We start from the raw sequence: 21,541 nt of genomic DNA, 5'->3' as shown, positions 1-21,541 counted from the left end.
GACAATCCGGGACAGACGAGCTCGAGAACAATGGCTCACTCGTCAGCATCAATCCCGGGCAACATCTTTCAAGAGGGCGTCAACGTGCCAGAACAGGAGCGCGCCAAAATCAACGACAGCTCCTCCGAAGCCGAAGACTCAGACGTCGAGGACATCACTCCAGCTCAACGGGTCGTAAGTAAGAACGTCGACCCCGACCCTTCCTCAACACCCTCCAAAAAGGCTTTGGTCACACTCTCACCTTCGGGCCCGGGTGCGCACCGAGAGACTGCTTCTCACGTCCCGCCCTCGGGCTCGGCAAAGAAGACTATTAAGCCTTCAGGCGGCTTGGGTTTGAGTCAGCCTCTTACCGGTGTCAATCCTACAACGACACAGAAAAGTAGCCATCTTCCTTATCCACGCCGATCGCTGCTTCAACAGACAAGCACTCGGTGCCGAAGACTGCCACCGGCTCATCAACGTCAAAACTGACCTCGGAGCCGAGTAAAAAATCTACCTAAAGGTCACGACTCCCACGCTTCGGAATCGAAAAAACCCACTGAACCGAAAAATCACGTTCCTGTTAAAGACATGGGTCACAGTTCTAACCCAAAAGACTCTAGACCAGCTACCGAATCGGTGCCTAAAAAACCTCCGGTACCAAGACCTTCCACACCAAAGGACCTACCTTCCACAGAAGAGCCTTCCCTACTAGATCCTACTCAAAAGACTCTCGTAAAGGATCCCAAGACTGGACAACTGTGTCTAAGCTCTAAGAAAAGACCATTAGAGGCGCCTGCACCTCTTCCTCCTCCTCCAAAGAAGAGAGGCATTGCAACCTCTCCATTAAGGGTCCCTTCTCCAATTCCCCACACTCTTCCACCTCCTCCACCACATCATTCTCCTACACCATCCCCTCATCCAGATGATGATGTAGACACAGACTCGGATAACACAGGTGGGGGTGCTTATGAGCCTGTAGAAAACAATAGCCCCCCTCAGTCACCTAATCCATGGGATGATTATAACACCCCTGATGTGCCTTACGTCCCTCAAGACCATTTATATCCCTTAAGGCCTTCCCCCCCAGAGGACACTATAGGTTTTAACCTACTAGTCCAGAGGGCTGCCCAGTATCATGGGGTAGATTTACACACTGACACTGTGGAGATTTCGTATTGGACACATTTGATAATACACAAAGGTCCACTGCCATTCTGCCAATGCTTAAGGGTGTCATTAAGCATGCGACAGAGGTCTTTAAAGATCCCGTCAGAGCGCGAGTACTCAACCCAAGCATTTAGAAAAAGTACAAAGCCGCCCCTACTGAGCAGCTTACATTAGAGGCCCAGCACCTTTAGATTCCTAGGTAATTTCTAACGCACGTAAACGTGCCAATTCACAAACATCAGGAGAGGCTTCACCACCAGACAAGGAATCTAAGCTCCTTGACGCCTCCGGTAAATGAAAAGCGTCACAGGCAGCTAACATCTGGCGCATTGCCAATACCCAATCGTTGTTGGCAAGATATGACAGGGCACATTATGATGAACTGGAGTCCATAATGCAGCAACCACCAGACAAATATAAAAATAGGGCCAATTAACTCATACAAGAAGGTAAAAATATTACTAATACTTCTATTCGTTGTGCCATTGATGCTGCAGATACTGCCTCAAGGGCAATCAATACCAGCACACTTTTGCGTAGACATGCCTAGCTACGTATTTCAGATTTTAAACCTGAGGTACAAAATTCCATCCCATTTGATGAGTCACATTTATTTGGCCCTAATGTCGATGTGTCTTTAGAGAAGATGAAAAAAGACATCGACACAGTAAAATCTATGGGAGCCTTGCAGCTGCAAGCTCCCAGAAGTTCTTTTTGTCGCTCATCATACAGAAGCAACACAAGAGGCTAGTCTTTCGAAAGCCCCTCCACTTCCTACAAGACCCCTAGTCAATCCACATTCACTAAGGGCTACCAGAGAGGGGGTTACAGGGGTAACAACAACAAAGGCAGAGTAAAAACCGACAACTCCCGCTCTGCCTCCTCCCTTACCCAATGACTTGCCACCCCTTCCCCATCCCCAACATTCCACTCCTGTGGGGAGGGAGGCGGGGGGGATACTGCAATAATTCCTTCCTGCCTGGATCAACATCACATCAGACAGGTGGGTGCGACAAATTATTCAGTCAGGTTACTGTCTAGAACTAACATCTACCGCCCGAACATACCACCCAAACAGCGTCCAATGTCACAAGAACATCTATCACTGTTAAAGTAAGAAGTAATATCTTGGCTAGAAAAAAGTGCAATAGAACCAGTTCCTCTGCACCAACAAAACAAGGGGATTTACTCCCTATACTTTCTTATCCCAAAGAAGGACGGCTCTCTAAGGCCTATTCTGGACCTCAGGCAGACTATCATTTCAAAGTACTCCCATTCGGAGTCACTACAGCACCAAGAGTATTCACCAAGTGCCTAGCAGTAGTGGCAGCACATTTACTTAGACAGCACATCCAAGTCTTCCTGTACCTCGACGACTGGCTCATAAAAGCCAGCTCATACAACCAGTGTGTACAACACACTCATGCTACAATAAAACTGCTCCACAACTGGGGGTTCACAATAAACCACACCAAGTCTCATCTACAACCATCCAAAGTACAACAGTACCTCGGTGCCACAATAAACACCTCAACAGCGCTAGCTTATCCCACTCCAGTAAGGATAGCCAGCATGCAAACTCTTCTCACAAAGTTTCAACCACAACACTAACTTCCAGCATGAGTGTTTATGCAGCTTATAGGGATGATGGCCTCTTGCATTTTCAAGTTTCAAGATGCCCCATGCAAGACTTCAAATGCGTCCTCTCCAAGACTGCTTATCATGTCAATGGAACCAGGCTCATGGTCAATTAACAGACCTAGTGTTGGTAGACTGTCTGACTCATCGCTCTCTGCAGTGGTGGAACACCAAAAACTTTTCCAAGGGACGACCGTTCCTAGAGCCAGTTCCTCAAATAATCTTGACAGCGGACGCATCGCTCTCCGGCTGGGGGGCCCACCTACTGCAATACACCACTCAAGGCAGGTGGACTCCGCAACAAAAGTTACTCCACATCAATCATCTGGAGACACTAGCTATATTCCTAGCACTAAAATCTTTCCAACAGCAAGTATCAAACAAAGCTGTGTTAGTCAGCACGGACAACATGACAGCTATGTATTACATACAGAAACAGGGCGGAACACACTCCCTGCAACTCTCTCATCTAGCACAGAACATTTGGCGGTGGGCTATACCTCAAAACATATTGCTCTTACCCCAGCATGTCCCAGGAATTCAAAATACCATAACAGACCTGTTAAGTCATCAGACACAACAGATCCACGAGTGAGAACTTCATGCGAAAGTTCTTCAACCATTCTTTAAGATGTGGGGACAACCTCAGGTAGACCTCTTTGCCACCCACGAAAACGCCAAATGCCCAAGCTTCGCCGCCAGATACCCGCACCCACTGTCCAAAGGCAATGCGATATGGATCAACTGGTCAAACAAAATTGCGTACGCTTGTCCACCTCTATCACTCATGCCACTAGTAGTACGCAAACTACAGCAGCATTCTCTGACCCTCATCCTAGTTGCTCCAACGTGGGCCAGACAGCCGTGGTACACCACACTGCTACAACTGTCTGTAGTGCTTCACCAAAAACTATACCTGTCTTCACGCCTTTTAACACAGAACTGTGGAGAGATCAGGCACCCGGACCCAGCTCAATCTTGCGATCTGGCTCCTGAAATCCTAGAATTTGGATATCTTAACCTTCCTCCAGACTGCATGAATGTCATAAAAGAAGCTAGACGTCCAACCACTAGAGCATGCTATGCAGCTAAGTGGAAATGTTTTGTAATATATTCTCACAACAACAATATTAATCCTTTAGACATGTCTATTCAACACATCATAGGATACTTACTGCACCTCCAAAGATGTAACTTAGCCTACACGTCTATTAGACTACAACTTGCAGCCATAGCAGCATATCTTCAAAACAGACAGCATCTATCTCTCTTCAGAGTGCCTGCTATTAAAGCCTTTATGGAAGGCCTTAAGAGAATAATTCCACCCAGAGTACCACCTTCTCCAGTGTGGAATTTGAACATTGTTCTCAATGTGAACTACAATTTGTACCATAGAAGGTTGCGTTCCTAGTAGCTATTACTTCTCTAGGGAGAGTTAGTGAACTAGAAGCACTAACCATTCAAGAACCTTTCTTGCAAATGCATCAGAACAAGGTTGATCTCCGGACTAATCCAAAATTCCTACCCAAGGTCATTTCTCCCTTCCACCTCAATCAATCTGTGGAACTGCCAGTTTTCTTCTCACAGCCACAAACAGTAGCAGAAAGAGCTCTTCATACCCTAGATGTCAAAAGAGCATTGCTATACTACATTGAGAGAACACAACCTTTTCGTAAGACCAAACAACTTTTTGTGTCTTTCTCACCACCACACAAGGGTAATCCCATATCAAAATCTGAGATATCTAGATGGATTGTCAAATTCATACAAATTTGCTACCACAAAGCTAAACAAACGTTATCCGTTCCTACCAAAGCCCATTCTACAAGAAAAATAGGGGCTTCAATGGCATTTTTAGGTAACATTTCCCTAGATGACATCTGCAGAGCAGCTACATGGTCTATACCGCACACATTCACAAAACCCTTTTGTGTAGATGTGCAAACCAAGCAACAAGTTAATGTGGGCCAGGCTGTTCTCAAAACTTTATTTCAAACTACTGCAACAGATAGGGGTGGTCGCCGGTAACGGTGGGTACTGCTATACAATCTATGAACAGTGTGCAGTATTATCTAAATTAGATACAGTTTACATGAACATCCTTCCTTTTCTTGCAAAGCTCCATAATTTCCCTAATGGCGAAAAACAATCTGAGGATGGAGCCGATGTCCATGCGCAGTATGGTCCAGGAGAGGAGTCACCCATCTTGTGACTTCCAAAGAACTTGTCAGGACAAAAACAAACTGCAAACATCCGGGCCCAACACTAGGTGGCGATCTATGCACAGTGGGCAACTCTGCAGCTCTGTATGCCAAGAACAGATGCATACTGGTAAGTCGTATTTTCCTTCCCTACTTTTAGGTTTGACATTGTTTCCAATGCCAAGATCAATTGGCAGAATATATTAGGAGCAGGAGGAGGGCATAGGACAGTCCAAACAGCAGAAGAACAGATCATGAAGGATTGCAAGACCGAATTGAACATCAGTTTCTTAAACCAAAAGCCCGACCCTCTTCAACGTCTACATGGCCCCCTTCACAGCCATCGTCCGACAACACGGCCTCAACATCGTATCCTACACTGAGGGCACCCAGCTCATCCTCTCCCTCACTAAAGACCCCACCATCGCAAAACTAAACTTCCCAAAAAGGAATGCAAGATGTCACAGTCTGGATGACCATCAGCTGCTTAAAACTCAATGCCGAGAAGGCATAAGTCCTCGTCCTCGGAACCACCCCCTCAGCATGGGATGACACCTAGTGGCCTGCCGCCCTCTGGAGCCCATCTACCCCTCAGACCACGCCAAAAACCTCGGCATCATACTCGGCTCATCGCTCACCATGAACAGACAAGTCAACACCGTTACCTTCAGCTGCTTCAACACCCTCCGCATCCTCCGAAAGACGTTCCAAATGGATCCCACCGGAGTCTAGGAAGATAGTCACCCACTCGCTCATCACCAGCAGACTGGACTATGGAAACGCACTCTACGCCGGCATCAACAAGTCCCTTCTCCGCAAACTCCAGACCATACAGTACACCACAGCCAGACTCGTCCTTCACATCGCCCGTTGTGAACACAACAGCCAACATATATGGAGACTCCACTGGCTCCCCGTGGAGAAAAAAATGATCTTCAAGATCCTCACCTACGCCTACACAACAACGGACCAAAATACCTCAACTACAGAATAAACTTCCACGTACCCAAAAGAAACCTCCAGCCTCCTAACCTCCCACTGGCTGAAACACCTTGTATCCACAGAGCCAAAGCAGGCGGAAGATCGCTCTCCCACATTGCGAGCTACCAGCAAATATCCGACTCGCCTCCGACCTGAACACCTTCAGGAAGACTGTCAAGACCTGCTCTTCGGCTGAAAGGATCTGCACGCCCCCTCCCCCGCAGCACCTTGAGACCCGCACAGGTGAGTAGCGTGCTTACAATTCCCTGATTGATTGATTTATTGATTGACTGAACTTAGGCTGGTTGGCTTCAGCCTTAATATCGACAGATGCTTTCTTCGAGGGTCGGGTCCCAAGTCGTGTTCCATTGGAGTGGCCATTTCCATTTCTCCTGTGCAAATTGTGAGAGCTGAAACGACTTTGCTCCTCCTGGTTTGTTGAGATTGAACATACCTTACGGCTAGAATGGTTGACCTCGAAGCTGGGAACTGGCTTCGAGTGTCAGCAACGACGCTCAACATCCTGTGATTCTGGGCAAATCACTTAATCTCCAAGTGCATACCAAAATGAATGTGTCCTTGTATAACCAAACTGGTACTCATGTAAAGCGCTCCGATACCCGATATCTTCGGGTCTAGTTCGCGCTACATGAAACTCTAGGAAAACACCCCCCAAAAAAACATTATTGTCCTGTTGTCCATCTGAATCTGCACGGTCTGTCCCCTTACGTCTGCCTAAAGGCTAGGTAGACTGTCTTGGGTTCCAGCAAGTTTGTGTGTTTCGCTATGTCCGCAGGACTTAAAAAAACCCTGACCTTTAGGCTGTCCATGTGCACCCCCCCACCTTATGTGATGCATCTGTTGTTAAGGTCACTGTGGGGACTGGTAGCTTGAAGGGTTTTCCTATTAGTATATTCCTTGTGTTCCACCATTGTACTGCTTTCTGAACTTTTGCAGTGACAACCACAAGATCCTCCCAGCACTCCGTGGTGTGTGACCATTTCTTAAAGAGTCATTGCTGTATGGGTTTCATGTGTAGTCTTGCATGTGGAATGGGTGAGATGCCGTATGCTATCATACCCATTAGTTGCACAACTGTCCTCACTGTAGAGGTGAGCTTGCTCTGTTATTGCCTTCGCCCTCTTGGGCACCGGGTAGGCATGTGTTGTCTGAGTTCAGTGTCGCTCCCTGGAGGTTCTTCTCCTGCTCTGGGTGTGGAGATTATTTCTCATGGTTTATGGTTACTCCCAGCAGTTGTAGCATGGAGATGACTGTTTGTATGTCCTTCACTTGCCTTCACTAGCCAGTCATCCATGTACGAGTAGACGTGTCTGCTTGGTCTCGTCCTGTGTGCGGCTACTGCCGACAGGCATTTTTGTGAACACCCTCGGTGTAGATTTTATGCTGAAAGGTAGCATTCTGGCTCATTTTCTGATGAGCTCTTTGACGTTCTGTTGCAGTTGTATGAGTTCTTGCTCCCATTATGGTCTTCTCCTTCGGGGTCGGGATGCCGTAGGGGGCTGATTCTTGATGAGTTCTATGCAGTACCCATGCTTTACTAAGTTTAGTATCCAATTGTCTGAGGTGCTTGGGCTCCAGTCCTGCAAGAAACCCCCTATTAGCCCCCCTGACCCCATGTCTATCTCGGCTTTTCCCAAATAGGCTAACTTTCCAGATGTTACTACTGCTGGTGGGTGTCTGGTGCGCAGCCTGAAATCTTGCTGTTGGGAGGCTGGTTGGAATCTTCCCCGGCCTGCTGGACTCCTGGTGGGCATGCCTGCTTCTCTTGAAGGACCTGCAATACACTCATGGCCTTTGTGGTTTTACTGCCTTTCTTAATTATTTGTTGTGCCTCATCCACAGCCGATACAAAGAGTGCTCCTTTTGTGATGTGCATATTGATGCCTGATGCCACCACCTTGAACCCAGAAACCCTTAGATAGTGGTGCATGCCTCCTGAGGGGTGCCTGTGCATATCTGCTTACTTGCCATGTCAGCCATGTCCAAGGCTGACTTGACTTAAGGCAGGAATTTCTGATATTTCTGTCTTCTTGGAGGACTGCCTTGCTTCGCTTTGTTCCACTGCTGGGGGCTGTAGCGGTTGGGAAGGGAGTTGTAGTTGCCAATATCAATTGCATAGCCGTGTCTCTTCATCTTCTTGCCCACCTGGTCGCTTTCTCTGGTGGTAGCCCAGTTGATGTCGGTGCATTGTTCTTTTCCTGGCTGTTGCCATAATTATGGAATTTGTGGGCACACTTTCCTGTGTGTATAGGAGGTTCTTGAGTGGAGTGTTTATATTTCTTCTCCACTCGGGGGTTACAGTCCTTGCTGTGGCTTCCTCCCGAAAGGCCTCAGTACCCTGGGCCAGGCTCCTGGGAAGCACAGGCAGGTATAGGTTTGCCCTCTGAGATGGCAAAAGTGTTTCGTGAAGGAAGTACACATACTCCTTCTGCAATTGGACCCTATATGTGTCCGCCACCCACTTGAGTCCATTATACAACAGTGGTGAGGGCTCGAGGGGTAGTTGTCGACGACCTAATCAGGGATTCAGCGTCACAAATCCGATTCTGTCACATGTCGAACTGGCCCTAACCCTCGGGTGCAGTATGTTAGTCTTTGTCACCATTGACCTCCTGGTGCTACTCTTCATGTGGCTCAGGCATCGAGGGTGCCTTACTGTTTGGTTGAATACCTCCATTTGTTTCTGCACTGTGGGTTTGGTAGGGAGTCAAACATTTTCTTCCTTTGTAGGTGTCCCACTATTTTGGCTATAAGACTGTATTTTTTCTGTTCAACCTTGAGAGCGCGTTGCCTGGTGGGACCATCGTGGACACCTTCTTTTTTGAGACAGACAATTCTTTGGACTTCAGCTTCTTGTTCTATAACCCTTCATGTGCCTGCTGGCTTCAAAGGTTGGTTAGGTGGCTTGCCCCCATCAGTGTCCTTTGGTTGCGACCCATGTGGCTTTTTTGTTAATGGCAATCTTTGGCCGTCAAGTATTTCTAGGTTGAGGCAACCTTTGAGGATTTAAGAGTCCACGCCTTTCGGCATCTTCGTTACTGTGTGCTGCTGCTTCTTTTCAGCGTCTCTCTACCCTTTTCACAGCCTCCAGCTTTTTGACATCGTTGAGGCTTTCCTCAGTGTCAGACTCTGCTCCCTCTGCCTGTTTGGCTTCCTCGATTTTCTCCTCAGCTTCCTCCCTAGGGAGGTGCAATATCCTTCAGAGACTCCGGTCTCATCGGAGTGTCGCCCATGGTGTGGTGTTTCCTACGCTGTTTGAGTCTCGCTTTCAACATCTGCTGAATTAATTCTGCGCTGGCCTCGCAGTCTTCAGTGCTATGGTCTTTAAGGAGGCACTAGTTGCAAACCTTGTTGGGATCTCTCCAAGTGACCTTGTGGTGGCAGTAGGGGTACAATTTAAAAGGGGTGTTCTCCATGTACCCTCGCTGCCTCCCTCCTCTCCATTCTCTGAACAGGTGGTGTTCACTGGCTGGATCTACCAGCTGGGTCCCCCATCAGAGTGAAGAAGGCTCCCCTCATCTGCTGTTCGGCCTTTCATATACCCTCTATGAACTCAGCTGTTTCCGTTGGGAAAAAAACTCAGAATTTTCAGTCACTTTGTTGAATTCTGCAGAGCTCTTCCAGAGAGCTTCTATACCCAAGGGCGGAAAAAAGAATCTGAAGATAGCACATGAATGTCCAGGGCAGACGTCATACGTCACACAGGGAATAGGCTTACTACCAAATAGTGGTTCACGATGCCCAGAAGGAAAAATAAATAAATAGGACAGCAGAAACACGAGTCTGGACCCGACCACTGGACAGCAGAATAGATGCACAGCATATAAACCCTGTAAAAGATTCATGTTGCAAAACTCAAGTAACAGATTTGCAGGTTCCACTGCAGTCAAATATCATGTGAACGTTCTTGTATTTCAGTACTCGAGTTTATAAGAAGACACATATCATGGCAGACAATTTCCAGTCTATCACAGGGTGCACAAAGAGCACTAAAGTGACTATTGTTTCTAGATATTGAAGATGCGTCTTTGGCTGCATTCATAAATGGTAACTAATATGAAGGAGACACTGGTCTTTGCACTCTAGCTCTTCAGAAGCTTCTATTTAAGTCTTGGTCACTTTGTGTGGAATGAGGGTCACAAGAAAGGGTGTAGTTCTCTGCCCCTTGGATAAACAGAGAATGGCACAACCTAAGGTGAACTGGGATGATCAGGCCTAATCAACATACTTAGGGCCAGACTAAATGCATCACTCTACTTTTCTAGGGAGTAACACTCATGTGGATGTCGACAGTGTGATTGCATGTAGAAAATAAACGAGTTTCTTTTAAGGGGGTAGAGATGGCCCATACAACTTCTCAATCTTGTCAACATTTGCAAGTTTTAGCTCTCAGGAACCGAAACCAGGCAGATCTCTTAATAAAGTGATTCACTATGCAATGGAGTATACATTTCTTGGCACATATTTTTTAAATGCTCGCATGCCTGATGGAATTGCACTACCCTGCACAGCATTTAACCTGCATTAAGCAAAAGGTATTAAAACAACACCAGGGTGCAATGGGTTAACTTTGTGCAGTATGGTATAAATCACACCGAAGACACCTTGTGCCTTTTAAGAGAGGTGTTTCCCTGTGTAAAGTAAAAGTAACATGCACTCTGAGGCATTAAATCATAATTTTTACGTCGATTTTGTTTTACTCTAGTAATAATCTCCAATTTGATATTTGCGTCTAGTAATAAACCTGCAAATGAGCGTTCACATGCATAGTTGCTCTAAATTACCTATTATATGGCTACATTTATTTTCAATGGGATTGTGTATATATAGAGAAAACAAAAATCAGGGCGATAGTAGTGGATCTTGACGACACCTGAATTCCCTAAATTCTTAATGTCATGCCAGCACTTATCGACCAGATCCAATCACGATTTCCCTTGATAGAACGAGACGGAGGTCCAGGACCCACCCATAACATGTGTAAAGGATTCACCCCTAGGATTAGTGATCCTGTGTGTTAACCCAGTATGCATGCCTGCTCACGGATCTCCTACAGTCCGAGGCGTCCAGTCACCATCAGACGAAGGGCCACTCGGTCCACGAAGTGGAGGGGGCACCAGCAGAGCATCTCGGGAACACCATGAAGCAGCACAGGGGAGGGTTCTTGAATCATGTGATGTCCTACTCTCAGGCTACTCTAGTGTCCAGTACCAGTCCATGGGGAACCTGGGAGCCAGGTGATTCCCCTAGCATATAGCTGTGGGATGTTCGGCACCAGCCTCCAAAAGGTAGTTTTCACCTCCAAGCTTCCCACGTGATCTTTCAATAGGAGACTAATTGTTCCTGCACATTCAAAATGCCGGGCACCCATTTGACACCTAATAAGTTGGGGAGATAAGTGGTTTTTCGGTAATCAATCTTATGTGGGAGGAGGGCACAGGTTTTGTACAGCCGACGTGAGTGTGGACAGATGAGGGTATATGAAAGGAAGAAAAAAGGATAGAGGAGTTGGGCAGAGAACAGAGGTGGCAGATGACAAACGATGCAACTGGAGAATGCACTATGCACTCACATGGTTGTTTGAAGGTCCACAGTTCCTGTAACCTTCAAGCCGTAGAATCGCTGCATGGACGCAATGGCCGCCGTCACCGACTTTGGCGAACGCTGTGCATGGGTACGCAGGTCTCCAGGAGGAAGGTATCCATACTGCTGCAGCCAGGCCTGGTGGGAGAGACAATTTAAGACATTATGAAGAGCGGGCTAGCGTGAGCACTGCACGTGTGAAGGGCTGGGCATTACAAGACAGAAATCACAATAACTCAGGTCTACATGTGTTCCATCTCCCAAGATACTGCCAAGGAAGATGCGCCAACTATGCATGGAGGTGCGATTTAACATTATTTACAATAAACCATGCTACTCCTGGATCATGGTTCTCCTGTGCCGTAAGTTTAGAAGTAAGTGAATTTTTCAGTACAAATGTGAATCTTTCTTTATAGGGGTGTTGTGTGTGAGAGCTTAAGTCAGGATTCCGGGAAAAGCTGCAGTAAAATTCACCATTTTACACATTTTTCCTGGGGGAATAGTCCCGGAATACCACCCTGCCACTCCAGACAAAAAAACAAAGCCAGGCTTCCATCTAACTTCCTACCGGAAAGCACTCCACCACTTAGTCCACCATTCACCACTGCTTGCATGCTGGTCTGCTGCGTACAAAGAAAATCAAAGACAATGGGAATACCCACAATGGCAGCAGTGATGATGGGCAGCTCCCTCCTAGGAAAAATGCTGGGCCCTGGCACTTTTTTGTTGTTGTTGTTTTTCTTGTTGTATTAATGATGCACTGGCCTTGCCTTTTTCTCGTTTAAGGGGCATCTGGCAGAAGAGGGCAGGTGAGCTACATTTGGGAGTGGTCTCTTCCTTTACTCTCATATGGGAAGAATCAGGATGGATTATGCCAAGTAAGCAGTGCTTGCTAGTGTTTCACCTCCACCTTACCCCAGATCCCTAGACCCAGAGCAGAAATGGAAGATCCCCTTACCCCAGATCCCTTGACCCAGAGCAGAAATGGAAGATCACTTTACTCCATATCCCTTGATCCAGAGCAGAAATGGAAGATCGCCTTACCCCAGATGCCTTGACCCAGAGCAGAAATGGCAGACCACAGGGCCATTTGAAAGAATATAATTATCCTGTCATCTTTCTCATGCCAAGAATGAGCTGTACTGTCCGATCTAAGAAGGCGAGCTGACTACGTTGACCAGGACGGCCAGAATGCCAGACTGAGTGAAGAAACCTGGAGGTTGCCTCAAGAAGTCGAGCCACCCAAAAGCCACGAGGACCTTGCAGCCCAACTGTCCAAAATGTATCTAACAAAGCAATGAGTCGCCAGAGCTCAAGCACCTGCAGAGATGGATGCTGGGAGTGCAAATGTAGCGCCATCAACGGTCCTGTGGTAAGCATATCTCCCTGTCCTCCTCTGATGGGACACAAAGGTGAATGCTCTTCTTCCCAGGACTTGAGAAACTGTTTGTCCCTGGGTCGTCGGTTTCCTCGATTCTGGAACCATTTGAATGTTCCTTTTAGCCCTTACTGTGGCCTGGAACTGTGGGTTCCAGATTTACTCCTTGACCCTAAATTCCAAATGCTCTAGTCTTTGCGCTGTATCGGTGTCCACACCAACCATGAGCAGGGCTAGTTCTGGGACCCTGTTATGAGGCTCAGTTCACTTCCCAGACACAACTCCCTCAGCACTGACTGATACCAATAGGACTCCCTGTTTGGAACCCAAGCACCGGCCTAATCCACACTCCTAGATCGTTAACATCTTTAAAGAGACAACGACAGCACTTGGGAGAGGCCCAAAATTTCAGTTTGGATGGTTGGTTCTAGGCTATCCTGATTTTTGAACTCTCATTGCGGGAAACTAAGTCACCCCAGCTCAAATCCTGTAGACACGGCCCATGAGAATAGGGCAGAAGGCAAACATAGCATAGAAAATGTGATACATTGTTGTAGTCTGTCTGACATCAATCCCCATTATAGGTTATGATGAAGAATGAAAACAAAGGTTTTCAAGGACACCTGGTCTGAAGTACAGGAGCCTTAATGACTTCATTACCCTGCAGAGTCGAGTGCCCAAAAACAATAAGTTTCCTCGATTCTGGAACCATTTGAATGTTCCTTTTAGCCCTTACTGTGGCCTGGAACTGTGGGTTCCAGATTTACTCCTTGACCCTAAATTCCAAATGCTCTAGTCTTTGCGCTTTATCTAGTTGAGGTCCCGAGACACCAGTGGTGAACGACAGTACCCACTGCTAATAATGCCTAGTATGACTGACTTTTCCAGGGCCCTAAAAAAGGGGCTTTATTGGAACATCACTAATTATCTCACTTTCTTTTTTTATTCTATAGCAGGATCTCCAAACTTTTCTGTAATGTGAGCCACAATGAAAATCATTGAGTTACAAATATAAATAAATAATAATATATACCATCAATGGTGACACATTAGACAAGATTAAAATAGTGAACACCCCTCCAACATTACTGTAATGATCACCGGAGGGCATCAGAAAGGTTATAAATGGTTGCAACTTTAAAAATGTATCAAAATGAAATATTCCTACATAATTAAATAAAAGTAGTAGCAGCAAGTGACCTCTGTCCCCAAAAAACACAACAGCAGCAGTAATTGAACAAGGCACATAATTCTATCAAATTATTGCTACATCACGTCAGCAATCACGTCATCTGACAGGGGTCTACCCTGCACCTTGCATTCAAAATGGATCCCCCTTATATTTATTTTTTCGCAGTTTTATATAGCGTAAACTGGGCCATAGGGCTGAAAATTAATTATTTAAGATGATTACATGGCCCTTGCACAGACTACACATGACTTGTTGGTAGTGCCCCCTCTCTTGGACAAATGCACAGCTCTATTAACATACCAAGCAGATTTGGGCTTGGTTTCGGTTTATTCTCACTGGGGGAATCTCAGCTTGGGAAAATACTTAATATCGCTACTATCCAGTGCCGGAAATGTAATGTGCCAAAGGAAACCATTTCCCGTGTATTGTGCTGATGTCCAGCCCAGATTAGAGAAGTTTGATGAGGAGCGGTTCATCAGGATGGGGTCAGCTTTGAGGCAGTGTTACTATGCTATCTGTGCCTCAATGGGGGGAGAGGGGGGGGGGTGGGTAGGGAGGGGGGGGGGGTTCCCAGCTATTCGGTAGATTCATCAGATAGATGTAAACAGGTTTTAGCGATATGGGTTTTGAATTTAGGGACTTTTTATTATTTGGTCCAGGACCAGCGTTTACCCTTTTTATTGTTCCTGCAACTAAAAAAGGGTCCGGCACTCCTACTGAAATTATAGTTTATTTTTACTGTAAAGGTTTTAATTAACTGAGCAATTACGATTGCTGGAATAAAATTAAAAAACTCATCAGTAAGTCTCCCCAAGTTACAATGAATTCTCAATTAAATATCAGCTTTAAATATATTTGGAATATAATCACTGAGTCGATGCTCATGGACTTATGGGTTTCAGAAAATGCAAACATTTTGCTGTCAAATACAAGCTTATTTTCTTTGAAGGTAAACAAACCCCAAACGGGTCATTTTGTAATATCGGAAAAGAAAAGAAAAATCTCAATTTTTGCACCAAAATATGTACTTTGTCTTTTTAGTAAATAAACGTTAGCTGCCCAAACATAAATGCTTAATTCTCATCAATCATGCACAACCACCTCACACGGACGTTTGCCTATGTGCAAATGCCACGAATGGCACCATAACACCAAGAATGCACCCAACATGTCAGGAAAAGCCCCATTATTGCCCTTGGTGACCATTGGAGTTGGCAGTCCAGTATAGCCACCTTTACATCAAGAGTCAACCCTGCTATGCCTGAGGTGTCCATTATTAGGCCAAATATGCCTTCGATATACAATGAATTATGCCAGCCTGGTCACCATTAAGCTAAAGATCCCATCATTATGCAAGGGTGACCACAATAAGGGCAAGTTCGTGATCTCTTACAATTCACATTATCACTCCTTATCCTTGGCCTGAAGAAATATGATCACATTATCCCCTCATCCAGATGCAACTCCAGTGGCTCCATTTGCAAGCCCATACCATCTCCGCAACCAGCTGCATCATTTGCAAAAACGTCTCGACCAGCAACCATGCCGGTCTTGCAGACAAGTGCACTACCTGTGGTAGTTCTCGGCACACCGGCAGACTAAGAAGTGTAAACAAGAAAAAAACCAAGGACTAGGCCTGTTCCCAACAATGCGCAGAGGATCTGGAATACCATCCCTATATCCATCAGGACCATCCCAAAGCTGCTCCAAAACAGGAAAGAGTTCGAAAATGCACCTCTTTAAAGAACAATACATCACAATGCATTCACCATCCACAACCCAGCCACCTCTCCGATCACTCGCTACTTCATGCTCGTCTTTGACCCTGTACAGTTCTCCGCTGGGCTAAATTCACGCTAGAGAAATATTATATACGTCCAAGCAATGGGGAGTGCGAGTGTGTGCACATTTAATGCCAATATTACAACAGACTGCAACAAGGACAGGCTGGAGACGAGTTGCAATGACTTCAGCAATGTGCAGAAGACACTGTTCAGCTGCAGACCCTCTGAATGACATGCTGGGCTCCATATCTGCAAACTACGTACCGGTGCCGCTCTCGCTACCTTATGGAGACCCCAGTGCTACACAGTACATGTCTAAGGGACACACGGCTGTTCGAATTATTCTGCTTGGATATTTATTATTTTATTTTACTAGATTTCAGCTGCAACAATTCCAGATGATGCGTCCGGATTTTCCTCATAATTGCTTTAAAAGTCCAACTTAATAATACAACTTCCATAATTGTGCCCAACCTTCCATCAGCGCTTTGCCCCCGCTTGATGCCATACAGAACAAGGGCACCTCTTTGAAGCCATTGGGGTGCTGTGCTGGACTGAGCCGGGTTTGTCTTAGGGTTTCCGCGCTTAGATTGACCCTCCCACTTACGGAGGGGCGAACAAGGGCCTTAGTGTTATTCACAGGACACAGACTGGGGTTGTCGGACTCATTAGCTCAACAGTATGCAGCCTTGGGAGTGGGGCTACCGGCCAGGCGACGTGGTGTGCAACCTGGGCAGAGGGGTGAGACAGAGGCTCTTTCCATGGCACTCCGCGTACTCCCGCTTTATGGAGGAGTACACAGCTTGGGCTGCATGCCAGAATGGCAGCTTGTCAGAGCAATTTTGAGACAGAAGTCATAACATAGTTTGGAAAATCTGTGGCCGTTTAATTTGCCTGGCTAATGTACGCACGTTTCTCATCACATTAATGAATCATAATAAAGAATTTCATATAACATGCAAACAGGTGATCGAGTACGTACTTGCATACCAGGAAACTTTTTTTTAACCCTCCTATTCAGTCTGGGTCACAAACTCCGGTCGCCTAAACCAAAATATTCTGTAAAAAGCAGATTACAGCAAGAGTAATAGGATTAGATGTTTCGGTTTTTAGGATCCTGTAAAAAACAATAATGCCGGCCAGATTCAGGCATTTTGGTCGAATCCACTTCCTTCGGAAGAGATGGTATTCAGTACAGAAGAACAGAATATGTTTCTCTGTCTCCAGGGCTCAGCCACATGAAGCTTGATCGTTGGCCCATCCTGGGAGGCAGCCCAACCGAAATCTCATACAAAAAAAGTTGCTAGTGGTGGCGAGATCAGATCTAGAACGGGCTCTAACTTTGGGCATGGCTTAAAGCTTAAGAACTGGGTAGTTAGACGCCTAGTAGTCGTGCTGATGCTCGGGAGTCTTCTAAACTGAGTGCCCTCCTGAAGTAACTTCTGCTTTGAAAACAGCGTCTAACATAAGGGAAATATGAAGACAAGGGACTCATTCTTTCTATCTTGTTTGAATTACATGTATGTATTAAAGTTTTTTTGCTGCTTCCTGTTGCAGCCTTCCCCCACCCAATTCGAGCCAATTCATGCCTTTTTAATGCCTGAAAATAACAATCAACGATTGATACATAATTAGACTTACACAGAGCGACGGAGGCGGTGCTTGTACTTTTGGTACAATCTGCAAATGATGCGCCATATTGTGAATAATCTTGGAAGTTTTACAAATCCATACATCTGTGGAAAACGAGCAGAGTCGAGCAAATCTAGTACCAGTAGTTATGATGCCTGTTGTTTATGATGTTTGTGGGAACAGGGGATGATGTGTGAGGGTAACTGCAGTCCACAGACTAGAACCTCTGCGTGTGCAGATCATGGGGTTTTTCCCTCAGCCAGGGGTTTGTATACTCCACAAACATGTGAAACTGCCTGCCATTGGTTCTTGGGATTCTGCCCTTAAGCTATAACTGTCTTGTGGGCTGTGGGGGAAAAAGCATCCTTCCCCCCACGTGATCACATTAATGTAGAGTACTCAAACTCGCCATTTCCAATTCCTTATCCTTTACCTGGTGGAGTCTATGTTCGCCCAATGCAAGAAACACATTGATCAGTTTGATCGTTCTGTCTTCTACCTCCAGCCTTTCTGGAACTCATAGAAAAGAAGATGATGTTCGTTCGGCAGGAAGTCGTTACCAACCAAAGAAGGGTAGGTAGTGGCCTTCTTGGGTGTGAGCGAGGGTTTGTGTGGAATTTGTGAACTAGCTAAGATACAGTGTCTGTCAAGGATAGGCACTAGCTGATGACTGAACTGGGTCGAGATGCTGAAGGCGGCCAACGTCAAGCCTTGCTTTTAACTGGGAAGATAGAAACAGAACCCTAAACAAGAGGGAGACACCCAGTAGATCCCATGGACTTACAGTTTGCCCCAAATCTCTTGGGTGACCCTTGCAAACCAAAAATCTTGACTGTGACCAGACCGTTTAAACATAACAATGCTTGATATTTGTTACCAGTGGGTCCTCGTTATCGAAGTCATTCATTTGGCTCTAAATCCCACTAAAATCTTATTTTGGGCAAGTTTTAACACAGATGACTTTGCTTCTATAAACCAACTTTAGAGCTTGGGTCGGACCAGGTTCTATTTCAGAATGTTTTTGCTACGTTGGTACTGCTTTGTGGAAACCCAAACACAGAATCATGCCCATCCTGTTACCGGAACAAGTAAGAAACTAGAGCAGAGACCCTACCTAAACGTAATACTTAGTACTTTTCGACCTGGAACCTCTTCTCCTTGGACATTCCTGAACAGCAGTCAACCAGAAAATTCCCCGAAGACTACAGAATGCGCATGAACTTTTCTCATATTGAATAGGATTGGTTGTATGCCCTCATCTCCAAGTACTGCAGTCCAACTCTAGGCCCCACACTTGGTGACAAAGTGCTGGGCTTTACTCTCCACTAAGGGCTCATAGGCCCTACGAAGACCCTCAAAAGCACTCTTCATTTTAAACCTTCCTAGGTTTACTCTGACAATTACTGAGAACTCTCATCGGCACTACAGCCAGGGAAGTCCTCACTCAGAAAAACTGAGATCTCCGTGTAATACAGCACTGACTACCAGTGGGGAGCCCTGTAACTCGCCAGAGGTCCACAAGCCTCACAATGTCTGACACCAATCCAGTGGGACTGGGGTGCTGGCCATCGACTAATGCCTTTGTACTTTCCATGCTCCTGATCAATATTTTGAGATGTTTTTACTTTACTTTGGAAATGAAGCGCCTTTTTATACGAGTCAGAAAACGTGGGGGGACTGACGTTCTCCTTTCCCTGTCTTGGCAAGTGTGTCAGCTGTAAGAATTACAAAATGAAATTGCAGTCAGACAAAAGAACAATAAACAGCTCTCCATGTTAAAAGAGTTAGTTGCACTTTGTAAAACTAGGTTTCATGTCCTCTGACAGTTTGTTCTTCAATGTAGAGTAAATGCTCCAAGATTAACAAAAAATGGCTTCTACATTGTTGATTCTCCATCAAAACTTTATCAAAGATTTCTGGGGTAGTGCAATTCCCCTGCACCGATAATTCCTGCACCACTGAGCCAATCCAAGCTTCCCCAGTTCTACGGTCATATGGGTGTCACTCACAGTAGGAAACTTAACTCTACTCAACACTACCCGCTGCCAATCCGTGACGGCGATCTTTCCTGCACCAGGTCCAAACACCAAGAGGCATGTGGCTTCACCAACACGCATCCTAGCTCTCCCTAGAAACCTCTGATACCAAAACTGACAGACATCCTAGCTCTCCCATAGAAAGCATATAGTCCCAGAAGCTCTACGCATCCTAGCTCTGCCGTTGGAAACATCTGGAACCAGAAACCAACACCCAGTCTATCTCTCCTGTGGCAAACATCTGGTACCCTACACTGGCACCCATCCTAGTTCTCCCGGTAGAAATATCTGGTATCAGAAGCCGACACCCATTCTAGCTCTCCTGTTAAAAACATCTGGTATCAGAAGCGGACACCCATCCTAGCTCTCCCGTGAGAAACATCTGGTCTCCTGCACGGATACCTATTCGGGCTCTCATGTGACAAACATCTGGTACCCTGCACGGACACACATTCCAGCTCTCTTGTGAGAAACATCTGCACTGAATCATTCCATCTCTCCTGTAAGAACTATCCGGTACCCTGCAATGAGACCCATCCTAGTTCTCCTGTGACACACATCTGGTACTCGACATGGACACCTATCTTAGATCTCCCGGATAAACATCTAGAACCCTTCACTGATACACAATCTAACTCTCCCTCTAGAAACATCTGGTGTCCTGCAATGACATAATCTAGCTTTCTGGTGGGAAACATCTGGTACCCTGCACGGACACCTATTCTAGCTCTGAGAAATATCTGGTACCCTGAACTCACAACCATTCCAGCTCTACTGAAAGAAACATCTGGTGTCCCTCAATGACACCCATTCTAGCTCCTCTGTGAGAAACATCTGATACCCTGCACTGACACGTTGTTTTTAGAGAACAGGGGTCCTAAGGATTCACAATATCACAAGCAGATAATAATATAGACTACAATCAGTACTATATTTTTGGAAAACGTCCAGCCGGACGTACGTTTATTCATTGGATACCATAGAGTTGTGTTGGCCCATGGAGAGGCCAAAGATAGTGGCAAGATAGGGTACAGTCCTGTACCTATCCCGAAAAGTTTAGAAAAGATAAACCAGGAAGAGGAAAATAGATCAAGGAAAAAGTTTTTCAGGCAAGAAAGAAGTTTTTGAGCCAGAAGGTGACTTGTAGTTACAGTAAATACAGTTACAACAAATTCACCCTGCAGTGTCAACAATTTCAAATAAACATATCAAGTAATATGCTACACTGCATTTTGCGTCGACGTTTCGATCCCTAAGGGCTCATAATACAATGGGATCATCATCAGGACAATTTTTACAGTTAGTGCCTGCAGTAAATATAGCCTGGCGCTACTGCTAGTTGCCTATATTTGGAGTAGCTCTTCTTACCGGTGGAAGGAATTTCACCCGGTTTTCAACAATTGCTGGCCACATGTAGTATGGGCCGTGTAGGGGTGGGGAGAATTATTTGTTTTTTTCCGTATTCATCGAGGTTCCCTTCTGGTGGGTCCTCGTGGTTGCTGGGAATTACCTAGCTACACGCGCTGCAGCCGGGAGCGTGGAAAGGGGTAAGCGGTCTTCTTGTGGAGGCTGACCGGCCAGTTGCTTGCTTCTGGGTCGAAGCAGCGGCGGGTTGGAGGCTTGGAGTTAATCCGGCCAGATGCTTGCTTCTAGGTGGAAGCAGCGGCGGGTTGGGCGAAGCTCGATCAGCTTCTACCCTTTCACAGTGGCAGCGCTGGTCCGCTGTATCTATATGCCTATACAGCGGATCGAAACGTCGACGCAAAATGCAGTGTAGCATATTACTTGATATGTTTATTTGAAATTGTTGACACTGCAGGGTGAATTTGTTGTAACTGTATTTACTGTAACTACAAGTCACCTTCAGGCTCAAAAACTTCTTTCTTGCCTGAAAAACTTTTTCCTTGATCTATTTTCCTCTTCCTGGTTTATCTTTTCTAAACTTT

At 45.9% G+C, this 21,541-nt stretch overlaps 1 protein-coding gene across 1 annotated transcript in view; it reads right to left on the bottom strand.

Moving 5' to 3' along the window:
- MMP14 (matrix metallopeptidase 14) overlaps positions 1-21,541 on the bottom strand; it is an 86,545-nt gene that overhangs the window by 25,939 nt on the left and 39,065 nt on the right. Inside the window, exon 2 of the mRNA XM_086923654.1 lies at positions 11,563-11,711. Within this exon, the coding sequence (XP_086779780.1) occupies positions 11,563-11,711 (149 nt within the window). The remainder of the gene's footprint in view (positions 1-11,562; positions 11,712-21,541) is intronic.

This window comes from Lissotriton vulgaris, chromosome 5 (assembly GCF_964263255.1).
Source record: "Lissotriton vulgaris chromosome 5, aLisVul1.2, whole genome shotgun sequence".
NCBI classification, from domain to species: domain Eukaryota; kingdom Metazoa; phylum Chordata; class Amphibia; order Caudata; family Salamandridae; genus Lissotriton; species Lissotriton vulgaris.
The sequence above is the reverse complement of the archived record's forward strand: the minus strand, read 5'-3'. Positions and strand labels throughout refer to the sequence as shown.